Source organism: Zingiber officinale, chromosome 5A, assembly GCF_018446385.1.
Source record: "Zingiber officinale cultivar Zhangliang chromosome 5A, Zo_v1.1, whole genome shotgun sequence".
Classification (NCBI taxonomy): domain Eukaryota; kingdom Viridiplantae; phylum Streptophyta; class Magnoliopsida; order Zingiberales; family Zingiberaceae; genus Zingiber; species Zingiber officinale.
Window position 1 is genome coordinate 8176066 of NC_055994.1, and position 12283 is coordinate 8188348.

The following is a 12283-nucleotide window of genomic DNA, read 5'->3' on the forward strand; positions in this document are numbered from 1 at the left end:
AGCTTTCCTTAAAAGATTTTGTCTAGTCGGTGGTGGTTGCTCCCATATCCAAGAAGGTCATGTGCCTCGCCACGTCAGTACTGGGAACCAATTATGAAAATTAATATTTAATGGAATTAATAACCTAGGAGATTTGGATCGAACGTGTTAAGTTCCGCAGGAGATCCAAGTCAAAACCTAAAAGAAGAAATAGATTAAATTTGGATCAAACGTGTTAAGTTCCGCAGGCGATCCAAGTTTAATTTAAAAGAACACATGGTAGCTAGGAAAAAGGTTCAGACCTTTATACAAAATTATACTTAGATCTATTTATTTGATCCATTTATTTTTTATACATGTTTTATGGAGGTAGATATGGTCAAGATTTGCATGCTTAGTGTCATGCACCATCTTGCATGACTGCATGTTGTGCGATTAGTAGCCCTATTATTGTTGAGCTCATCGCCAGTTACATGGATCTACACACACAACCACTCATGTGTTAGTGGTATATCAGGCAGGATGTGTGGCAGTTTGCTCTGTCAGTGCTCTTCGAGTCTACTCATGGGTAGTGTTACGTAGCGTGGTAGCACATCAAGGATCCCTCCTCTGGATTGTCTCAGGGAAATGAGAGCATTGAGCTCCCCCACTTATGATTTGGGGTAGGAGGATAGGTGTACTCCGACAGCATCTCGTCCACTCAGTCACTCATCAGAAGCAGTGATGGCAGAGTGCACAGTTGTCATAGTCCTACCAACTCGGTCTCACCATCGTGTGTGAGATGGCTGACTGGTGTCAAGGGTGACCATGTCATTAGCATCATATGCATGATTGTATTTATTGCTTGTGTTTGCTGCACTTTATTTACTGCATATTTGGTGGATGCATATGATTGACATGCATACAGGATCATGATACTCCTCGGTCTGACGACCTTGTTTACCTTATACCCAGGTCCTGGTTAGTACAGTTTCCCCCCTTTATTTCAGTTTTGCATTGTTCCTTTATATATATATCCAAAAGGTTGTACTCATATTTATTACTAGTTGTTATGTCTTACTATGCATGTCAGTCGGTATCCGCTGAGGAGTTGACTCACCCCGTTGATTTATACTATTTCAGGGTGAAGCCGTCAGGAGTTCCAGTCGCTAGTCTCCCTCCAGATCGCAAGGATTTTCGTTTGGTCTTTTGTTTTCCTATTATACTATCTAATCTATGTTTCAGACTTGTATTGGTTTTGCACCATGGATTTTGTTTAGTCCTTTGTTTGTCGACGGGATTTATTCAATATGTTCTGCTACGTGCCTGCCCAGATGACAGAAGATGTAAGTTGGATGTTGTTTATGGTCTTCATATTGTGTTGACTGCTAGAGGCTGATATATATATATATATATTGCGTGGTTGTGGATTTATGTTTATTGTTATTGTTCCGGTCGTGTTGGTCGAGGTATGTGTAACCCTGAGGGCGTGTAGTGAAGTCCCAGATTGTCACCCGTACAGGGGAGATGTTGTCGAAATTTCTTCTGGCAAGGACTACCCGGGACGTGACATGAATAATATTTATATTATATTTTTTCACACAAGATCAAATAATAGATAGAGTGGCTTAGGCATCTCAGCCACCAACAGAGGTGGGGGAATCATAGCCTCTATCCATCGAGACACTAAATGATATTTATTATGATGTTGTCGGTGGACAGACAAAAAACTCCACCCTCTACGGCCTTGGCTCTCAAGGCAATATCATATTTGATCATTTGAGGACTCCTAGGGGTCGTGATGGTTCCTCTTCTTCTTCTTCTTTTACTGAGATGCAGACTTTAAGAAGGAAAAATCAAGAACTGCATAATCAAGTTACCTCAATGGATTAAAAGATGAATGAGTGGATGGCGGCTAAGTGGCAGCGAGTTGAGAATGATCGAACGTGAAAACAAGATCATGATGCTCTCATGGCTCAGATGCGAGCGTTCGTAGGTCATTTGCCCTCGACGCCACAAGAAATCTCCCGTAGAAAAATATGAAGCCTGTAAAAATTTACAGCGATCTCCCATAGATCTAGATTCTTCTTGCTTGTTCTCGTTTGCACTTGTCGTTACAAAGACGATTACGATGAACTGTCCTTGAAGATTTTACGAACCAAATCCCTCCCGGTCTATGGATGTTCTTCTTGAAGAAAATTTTTAAGCGCATTAATCTTTTTTGTGCTTCACTTAGATGCCATATATAGGGAGCATCTCGGTAGTTTTTTCAAAACTGCACGTACGTGCAACTAGGGTTGTAAATGAACCAAGCGTTCATGAACAAGTTTGGTGTTCGACTTGGTAAGAGCTTGTTTATGTTCGTTCAATATACATAAGATTAATTAAATAAACAAGCTTGAATAACTCGTTAAACTAAACAAACAAACTTGAACACATATGTGTTTAGCTCGTTAACTTTCGTGAACAACGTTCATCAACAATGTTCGTGAACAACGTTCACGAACCGTATTCATTAATAAAACTCTTTTTAATATGCTAAATAAATAATAAAATAAAATAAAATAAATAAATAAATTTAAATTATCAAGCTCAATAATCAATCAAACAAGCTTGAATTGAAAGCTTGATAACATCTAAATGAACCAAGCTCGAACTAAACTCAAGCCAAGCTCGAACCAAGCTCAATCCAAACTTGAATTGAGAGCTTGATAACATCTAAATGAATCAAGCTCAAGTCAAGATTCAAACAAGCTCAAGCTCATAAAAAATAAACCAAGCCAAGCTTGAACACTTATTTCAAAAGCTTAGTTCATTTTAAGTTCGACTCGGCTCGGTTTGATTACCTTATCAAATAAGCTTGAACACTCCAAAGATCAACTTGACTCGACTTATTTACAGCTCTACGTGCAAGTACTACATTATATTGAAGTAACTGCCACTTACAGTAACCTCTAACATTAGAATGTGTCGATACGACGAAATTTTATTATTTGAGAATTAGACTAACAAGTGATCTTACAAGATGATATCGCTAAGCATGTGCTAAAAGATGCAAGTGAATTGCTCGAGGAATTATGTAGATAGTTAATATACCTAAATACAAGGATAGACTTAAACTTGTTAACCTCAAACTTTGAGATTGAGCCGACCAGAATAAGTCAAGCCAATTTAGGTAGAATCCAAATTAGATTGATAGAGCATGCAAATGACATAACATAATAGATTAAGCCAAGTTGCACAAGCAACAAGTGATTAAGAACATTAATTTCAAAGTCAAAAGTAAAATATATATATAGTTTATGTTAGAGATCAAGTGTCTCACTCCATCTGTTTTTTACACTGATAAACGATCAGTTGATGTCGATTCGATTCGCACCTTCTTTTTCTCCAGTCTCAGCACCGGCCACTTCTAACCAATCGAATCCAATCTCCCTCCCACTAGATTCGGATGCTGTGCTGTCCCTCCACTTTGCCAAAACCGGTAATTATATCATAAGCCAACGCTGCGCTGTCCATCCATTCGTTTCCTATCGCGTCAGGGACGAAACGGCGTGACGTGTTCTTCACCCTTTCGTTCTCCCAGTCTAGAACTATCCGCGTTCGTATCCGATCCGCCAATTGGCGGAGTTGTAGAGTTTGGGTATGTCGCGTGAGGGTGTGAATTCCTTTGGCTGCACATATTCTCGTGCCAGTCCTGCTGACCGCCCGGTTCGAGGGTTCCCTATAATCGAGTTTAGGAAGGCGCTCCGGGCACGTGATTTGGGCCAGACTTTTACGAACCTTTTTAACAATTTTATTTGCGTTAATTAAAAGGGATTTTGTAGCTAAGATCCGAGGATCGCGACGGGAAGGTGTTCGACGGAAGGCCGCCGAGGATGATGACTGCGTCCTCCTCCGGCGGCGGTGATAGATCAGGCGTCGCTTACTTCCCCCTTCGCCTCCTCTCTCTGCCTCGCCCTGAGTCGCCTTCAAGCCGCGAGGGAGCGGAGGAGAAAGAGGCGAACCCGCTCCTCCCGATCCGATCCGGCGGTGATCCGATAGCGAACGGCCACGATGAGGGATCCGAGCGCGCGTACGAAGCCCATGAGAAAGTCCTAATCGCTGAGGATGACGCCGACGATGACGGCGGGTCATCTGCGCCGCCTTTCTCGTGGAAGAAGCTGTGGCTCTTCACCGGGCCGGGGTTCCTGATGAGCATAGGGTTTCTGGATCCAGGGAATCTGGAAGGGGATCTGCAGGCCGGAGCTATTGCGGGCTATTCATTGCTCTGGCTGCTGCTGTGGGCGACGGCGATGGGGCTGCTGATCCAGATGCTATCGGCCAGGCTCGGCGTGGCTACCGGGCGGCATCTGGCGGAGCTGTGCCGGGAAGAGTACCCACGCTGGGCACGGTTGGTGCTCTGGTTCATGGCGGAGGTGGCCATGATCGGGGCGGACATCCAGGAGGTGATTGGGAGCGCCATTGCGATCAAGATATTGAGCCGTGGCATGCTTCCACTCTGGGCAGGAGTTCTTATCACGGCCATGGATTGGTAGGAGCTGAACCGGTTCGTTTAATTGCTTTGAGTTTCTCTTACTTCTTGCAGCTGCTAAAAGATGTACTTTTTAATATGCATTCATTTGCATCTGTTAATCTAGATGACTACCTTGTGTCCAAGAACTGCATAGCTTTATTAGGATATCTTTTAAATCTGTCCTTTTCTCCAAGCTTTGTTATTTTCTAGCAAACCGACATCATCAGATGCAAGTGCAACATCTCATTAACTAAACAGCATCATGTTTCCATCAATTTTGAGTGATTCTTTTGGTTTGATAAGGTTTCCCAAGTGAAAGTCTAACATTAAATGGCATCTCCTGCGTCACTGTTGATGTTGATGTCAATTAGTCACTAACATCAGTTGTTTTCCTTGTGGCCTCGCGTTTTTTAAAATTTTCTTCACGCAGGATTTGTGCCAGTTGGGAGCTGATCTTTAAGATTTCTCAGTTTGTACCATTTTTAAATTTTTCTATTGATTAAATACAATCTATATGAGTTTGGTAGGGCAAGTTATTATACTTTGAACTGTTCTTCCATCTTCTTTAAACTATAGTGAGCTAGTTGACTTTTGATAAAATGTTATTTTATTTTTTTTCTGAACTCTAGTTTCATACAGATAGAAGCTTAGATATTAACAAAAAATGAAATGCACAAGGATATTATATAACCAATAAAAACTGTCTATGGTTGCAAATATGTTGAATTAAATACATTTACATTATTGTTTTTTCATTAGTTTACTAGTAGTTCCTGCAGAGAGTTTTTGTAGAAATCTATCTTAATATTGCAATATCAGGATCCCTTCTGTTGATAACCAAGTCAAGATTTTTCTTGTAGCTTAATTTTCCTGTTTTTGGAGAACTATGGTGTGAGGAAACTTGAAGCATTTTTTGCCGTTCTGATTACTACAATGGCTTCTTCTTTTGCATGGATTTTCAGAGAAGCCAAGCCTAGTGAAACAGACCTTCTCATCGGTAGAGAACTTTTTTCTATGGCTTGTAATTGTTTAATTTTCATCTTCGTTACTTCACGATCATCAGTTTCTCTTGTCTTCTCTTTACAGGTGTTTTAGTTCCAAAAATTGGATCAAAAACAATAAGGGAGGCCGTTGGAGTTGTTGGTTGTGTGATAATGCCACATAATGTCTTCCTGCATTCTGCTCTTGTACAGTCACGAAAGATTGACCCTAACAAGAAAACTCAGGTTCGAGAAGCATTAAGATATTACTCAATTGAGTCAACGCTGGCCCTAATGGTCTCGTTTTCAATAAATATGTTCGTTACAACAGTTTTTGCAAAGGGATTTTATGGTACTAAAGAAGCGGAAAATATAGGCCTTGAGAATGCAGGGAAATTTCTGCAAGAGAAATATGGGCAGGGACTATTTCCTGTTCTCTATATATGGGGAATAGGTTTACTAGCAGCTGGGCAAAGTAGTACAATTACCGGTACATATGCTGGACAGTTTATCATGGGTGGTTTTTTGAATCTACCTTTAAAGAAATGGATCAGGTCATTGATCACTAGAAGCTTTGCCATTGTACCGACTATTGTGGTTGCTCTATTTTTTGACACATCTGACTCTGCACTAGATGTGCTGAACCAATGGCTTAATGTGCTTCAATCTGTTCAGATCCCATTTGCCCTTATTCCGCTCCTCACACTGGTGTCGAAGGAACAGGTTATGGGAATTTTTAAAATTGGCCGTACCACACAAGTAAGTCATGAGCTGCAAACTTCAATTGCAGTTCGTTTTTCATTATTTTTCTTGATGCTATGAATTTTCTTATATTTCGTCTGGAAGCTTTAACTGCAAATCCATATTCCCAATTTACTTTATCATGTTACCTATCATTCAATTTAAAAGCCAAAAAGTGCAGGTACTCTCATATTTTTCTAAGAATATATATCATTCGAAGATATTATGTAAAAGCAGTCCATCTTTCTTAAGGCTCTTAGGATTCAGCCCTACAGTTTTTATTCCCCCTCAGCTTCTTTCTCATCAAATTTTTTGGATTCATGATCTTTATGGTCCTGTTGGATTTTCACTTTAATTCTATGAATGTTGAAAGATCTTGTACAAGGCAAGGACATTCTTTATGCTGAATTCCATCTAATCTATGTTGCATGTTTAAGTTTCCTCGTTATATATACATGCACTAGTAGAAGCTGAGTAATCTATCGAATTGTCTGTGCTGCAGATTCTAACCTGGGTCGTGGCGGCACTCCTAATAGTTATCAATGGCTATCTATTACTGGAATTCTTCTCTTCTGAAGTTGAAGGTTTGCTACTAGGGTCTATATTCTCTGCTGCGGTAGCTGTATACACGACATTTGTTATTTATCTCATTCTGCACGGTGGCGACTTCTCAACCCAGCTCGCCTCGTCAATTCGAAAGCAATTTTGGCATTGAGATATACTGATAACATCATCAATCAAATCATGTTCAAGGGATCTCCATATAGATTCCTAAAATCGGGAGATGATCTGATTAATGAAATCAGAATATGCTGAATAACAGCAGAGCTGATGCAATCAAGATAGATCTACCAATACCATGCCTTGATAGGGGCCCTGCAATTGCTAATGGATTATGCAACTAATCGATACTATTCCAGAATGTTTATCTTACAAGACTTTGTTCTTGAAACATGATGATCAATAGAGCAGGGTTATTTTTATATATATGTATATTGCCTGCTTGAACAGCAAAAGGTTCTCAGTTCGGATCGATAGAGATGTATTTATCGCAAAGGTTTTCTTCTAACCTACTTGATGCTAATTAAAGCATTTGAACTCGCTTTGTGCTCGTGTATATGTTTTATTAAAGTTTACAACTAGTTATGTGTTGACTGGATGTAGTTTTTCTTGGGAAATAAATAATATTCTTTGTGCTAGAAGGTTGTTTCTATGTTGGAATAAGAAGACTGCGCTAATGACTGGCACACGAGGAAGGGGACCTTTTCTTGGGAAATAAATAATAAGGTTGTTATCATGATTGTATTTATTGTATTACTGAATGCTTCCAACGATTCCATGATGATGACATCTTTATGATAATGGAAAGGAAAATTAAACAAAACGATACACCATTGACAGAGCAACATTATAGAAATTTAATCAGTAGAATTAAAAAAGCTTACAAAAACAATTCATTAATTAACCCTAAAAATACTAAAATATAAGGGCATCTTCGTAATTAAACTTCTAAATGAGATTTTTTTAACTCCTAATGTACCATATTAATGCCACATTAAAAATAAAAAAAAAATCTATTATTTTATTCTACCTATAATAAAAAAATCTTTTTACAACTTTTTCTATATCACGTTACAAATTATATATCTTCTTACAATACAAATCATAATATAACACTATTTTATCATTAATTACAAACTCAATCTTTAAAAGAAAAAAAAATATGTCTTCAGACATAGATAATGGATGCATGACATCTCTGACGTAATGATCAGAGGTTGTTTCTCAAAAATTGACAACATGATATTTATCCCATTATGTGCCTGGTACATGTGTATCTGTATATACTTCCTTTTATATCCATAGAGCCTGAACCTCCCTCTATATCTGTGGGACTGACACTAGGGAACCGCTAAGGTAACGGATCTATCTTTTATTCATATCCATATAATCGATATTAAAGAATAGTTAATATAACGAATCTATATTTAAAAAGAAAAAATATATTTAAGTTTTTAATACTGTTATTCTTGAAGTTTAAACTTCAAACCTCACCTAAGATTTTTTTTAATTTTACAAACTTCTTGTAAATTGTACATTAAAGATGCCCTAAAAAGGTGTTCTGCTCTGGCTAAATTCTAGCCATCGCTCTCCAACAAGAAAATAGGCTAAATTTTAGCCATCGCCCTCCAATAAAAAAAATAAACAAGTACGTTTGGGTGTCATCTGGTGGTAAGGTAAGTCTCGCCCCGTCCCGCCTCGCAGGAGGTCAGCGTCATGGGAAAGGTCAAAATCAAAATAGTCAACGTCCCAAGTTAACGTCCGATCGGGCGACGCCATCAATCAGTCAGACTATGGAATAGTCGGGCCAATGTTATTACAGCTCTGTCTCGCACCGAGCTTCCGACACTCAAAAGACTATCATCAAATCAGGCGCCAACCGGCCAGTCATGTGCCGAGCGACGAGACATGTGCCAGGCGGGCATTCCGGTCGGCCAAACATCATATCACAGCCAACGGAAACGCAACCCCGCAAGCCTAGACAGTGAAAATAGCCGAGCGGCCACCCCGCCCGGCCTAGACAGCAGAATTAACCAAGCGACCACCCGTTCGGCCCACCAGCAGACAAAAGATGGGCGAACGACCAACCCGCTCGGCCCACTAGCAGACAAAGGCATGATCGATTGATATCTTCCTCGAGACTCGTGCCGTGGACAGACGGCATGGTCGACGACATGATCAGGCAAAAAATCGTACGACAGAAGTTTCCACTGTCTTGTCAGGATATGCTCGAGTTCTTAAGGTATGATGTAAGGTACACTTTTCTGACACGTCCTATCACGGAAAGTTTTAAGATGTGTGCATGCCTCGAGGAGCGTGCATGCGCACCCCTGGAAGCCCTATATAAAGGACCCCAAACTTCAACGGAGGTATGCTCATTCTACTGTAGCTACAGTTACGCTGCCACTTTCGTTTCGTTTCTTTGCTTTGCTTGCTTGCTTGCTTCTTTTGTCGTAGATTTTACTTGAGCGTCGGAGGAGCAATACTGACACTTTTGTGCTTGCAGGCTAGTCTCATTGGAGGTCCACGCACGATCAATAGGAGCGCCACATCCTTGTTGATCGCCACATCCCCAGCGTCTGTCACCTCGACTCTCGGACAGGATCAGGGTGTAACAAAAAAATTTATACAAAATTATATATCTTATTAAAAATTTTAATATAAAAAAATATATAAGTATTATATTAAAATTTTAATATATTAAAATTGTGATATACTAAAATTTTAAATTTTAGTATAATATAAATTTCATATTATTTATATTAAAAAAAATAATATTCCAAAAATATAGAAATACTAAAAAAAAATCTCACATCACATCCATATGCTGAATATATATTATTTCATTATTTTGATATTTTTGGTATATCAAAATATTTAAAAAATATAAATTTTATATGGATAACAATACTAAAAATTTTAATAGTTTGTAACCTATCAAAATTTTTGATATGTTAAAATTATATACCCTAATCATCTGTTTTCAGTTTATGAAATGGAGTTAAACAATAAAGTTCGTTTGTAGTCAACAATCAAATAATTAGAAGATAGGAGAAGTTTTTTTTTACGAGGCTAGTTAAAAGTTAATCAATTTTTGATCGAATCCAATAAATAAGTTTTAAAAATATCTAAATCATATATCATAATTTTAAAATTATCAAATGTACCCATTTTCTGTTTTGTCATTATTTTCAAATCAATTCGATTGAGAAAATTTACCAGTTAAATTAATCTATTTCTATGTGTTTGAAAAAATTCATCAACCAATTTCAAGTGTTCGTCTAATTCTACATATTATAAAAATATTATCAAATATTAATTTGACCTAATATATTGAGAGCAGTAATTTTTTTAAATACGGATATATTTAAAAAATTAATTCATATTTAAAAATTATTACTTTTAATATATTGAGTTAAATTGATGTTTAATAATATTTTTATAATAAGGAGAATTAGACGAATATATAGGAGTTAGTTTTATGTCATTTCGAGTTTTTTATGTCGATCAATCAATCGAAATTAGTTGATGAATTTTTTAAACAGAACGAAATCAATTTAAATAATTTGTTTTTTCAATCAAATTGATTTAAGGGTGAGGGTAAGATGAAAAATGAGTACATAATTTAATAATTTTAAAATTACTATACGAAATTTAAATATTTTAAAAACTTCTCTACTGGTTCAACAAAAAATTTAAAAAACATGACCCTTATTCTATTATTAAAAATTGATCACCCTTCCTCAACTTACCAGACGACTTATCGATATGAATGATATTAACTAATTTTAATATTTTCTCGCCTTTAATTGTCTGGGCCACACCTTGTCCGCTGACCTCCTCTTCCTTAGACTTTAATGTCAGTGACGGCGTGGGTCCCACGCTACTAAGACACGACTTGGTCAACTACGAGATGCGAGTGGGGACTATTAAGACACGACTTGGGCAACTACAAGACGCGAGCGGCGCATACTAGCTAGCCGCTCCAGGGCGCCGCGTCGATGCGCGCCGCGTCATGTCGCAGTGTGCTCGTGTCGGTGGATTCAGTGCGGGAGGAACGAAGCAAAGCAGCAACGGGTGCTACTTTGTATTATATGCGTCCATCGTGCGTTTGCGTCACTCGCTCGCTCACTGTCACGGCGCTTTGATGGTTGGAAGCAGAGCGACCATGGATCGCGGCGCCGCCTTCCTCCTCTCCGTCGCGCTTCTCTCCCTCGCTACCGCCCACGCCCAGTCCCCGGCGTCCTCCCCCGCCGCTTCAACCGCCATCCCCCCGGCTTTCTTCGCTGCCGCCCCTGCTACCAAACGCACCGCCCATGCTTCTCCCCCGTTCTCGCACATCCACCTCGCCCCCGCCGCTTCCCCCGCCAGCTCCGCCTCCTCCTCCTCCTCCTCCCGCGTCTCCCCCGCCGCCGCCCCTTCCAAATCCACCTCCGCCCGTCTCGCTCCCGCCCGTCCTCCCGCCACGTCCTCCACCCCCATCTCCTCCCCTCCCCTCTCGTCCCGCCTCTCCTCCCCTCCCGCCTCGGCTCCCGTCGCCTTCTCTCCCATCACTGCACCGCCGGCTGCCGCCCCGACTATCCTCCCTCCATCCCCCGCCTCGGTCCCAACCAGCTCCCCGCCGGTTCCTCCTCCCGCATTGCCTCCTCCGGCGCCGTCTGCAGCGCCGACTCCTGCTGCTGCGCCCCCCGCTGAGGTCCCGTCCGCAGCGCCGCCAAAAGCGAGGAAGAGCACCGGCCCGATCTTATCGCCAGAACTAGCGACCCCGCCCGAGGGAGCCACCGCGCCGGCTGCCTCCCCTGGCGAAGCTGCCGAGACGGTACGTACTCCACGCTGATTGATCAGATCCGAGCCCTCCGATCCGATCACGACGGTCAGCTGCCATTCTCCTCGGCAGGGCCCCCGATTACTGCCCTGCCGGGCCAGCTGTGTGCCGTTCGTACACCGAACCTCAGACTCCATTTAAATTCAGTTTTTTGAAAACCCTCAAGTCCGATAAGCATACGAACAACACCGTTATCTATCCTCTCTTTATTATACTTCCTGAAAAATAAAAATAAAAATAAAAATAAAACTATTTTAATTAGTTTTAACTCTTTGGTTGCAGAGTGGAGGCTACACAGTGAGGAAGATGATGAGCTTGGGGTTCTTTCTTAGCATTGCTGCCATCTGGTTCGTCTAGATGAAAAGAATGGCATTCTCTATGATTTAATTATGCGTGATGCTCCTTGTAGTCTGTTAGTGTTATTTTATCTTATAGTAGTTGTCTGTTCTTCTTTCTTTTATAAAGAAAGTCCCCTCCCTCTCAGGAGAGATTGGGTTGGCTTAGGAAGGCAGCTGGTCTGCTTGCTTCTTGGTTGTGGTTCAGTGTGGAGTGGGGGACTTGTACCTGGGTTTGGACATTGTTTTACTTCACTACATAATGAGAGTTTTATCTATTAGTTTTCTGTTTAATTTTGGAATGCAAAAGGAAAGTGATGCTGAATATGTTTATCATTACAGAAAGGCACACTCATTTAAGCATCTA

The 12283-nt window shown here is 40.4% G+C and overlaps 2 protein-coding genes across 2 annotated transcripts; both read left to right on the forward strand.

The window, feature by feature from the left end:
• Positions 1-3688: 3688 nt before the first annotated feature.
• Positions 3689-7341, forward strand: LOC121979670 (metal transporter Nramp6-like). The gene is made up of 4 exons (XM_042531661.1): positions 3689-4492; positions 5335-5471; positions 5561-6213; positions 6698-7341. The coding sequence occupies exons 1-4, from the start codon at positions 3837-3839 to the stop codon at positions 6908-6910; spliced, it is 1659 nt and encodes a 552-aa protein (XP_042387595.1). The 5' UTR covers positions 3689-3836; the 3' UTR covers positions 6911-7341.
• Positions 7342-10715: 3374 nt separating this feature from the next.
• LOC121979673 (vegetative cell wall protein gp1-like) lies at positions 10716-12210 on the forward strand. Its single transcript, XM_042531663.1, has 2 exons — positions 10716-11575; positions 11864-12210. The coding sequence occupies exons 1-2, from the start codon at positions 10772-10774 to the stop codon at positions 11936-11938; spliced, it is 879 nt and encodes a 292-aa protein (XP_042387597.1). The 5' UTR covers positions 10716-10771; the 3' UTR covers positions 11939-12210.
• The last annotated feature ends 73 nt before the right edge of the window (positions 12211-12283 follow it).

Bases quoted from the DNA above. Each gene is read 5' to 3' on its own strand.
- LOC121979670 (XM_042531661.1), top strand. From the start codon at position 3,837: ATGATGACTGCGTCCTCCTCCGGCGGCGGTGATAGATCAGGCGTCGCT. The intron at 4,493-5,334 runs GTAGGAGCTGAA...TTTTTCTTGTAG, and splicing joins CTTATCACGGCCATGGATTG to CTTAATTTTCCTGTTTTTGG. The intron at 6,214-6,697 runs GTAAGTCATGAG...TCTGTGCTGCAG, and splicing joins AAATTGGCCGTACCACACAA to ATTCTAACCTGGGTCGTGGC.
- LOC121979673 (XM_042531663.1), top strand. From the start codon at position 10,772: ATGTCGCAGTGTGCTCGTGTCGGTGGATTCAGTGCGGGAGGAACGAAG. The intron at 11,576-11,863 runs GTACGTACTCCA...CTTTGGTTGCAG, and splicing joins CTGGCGAAGCTGCCGAGACG to AGTGGAGGCTACACAGTGAG.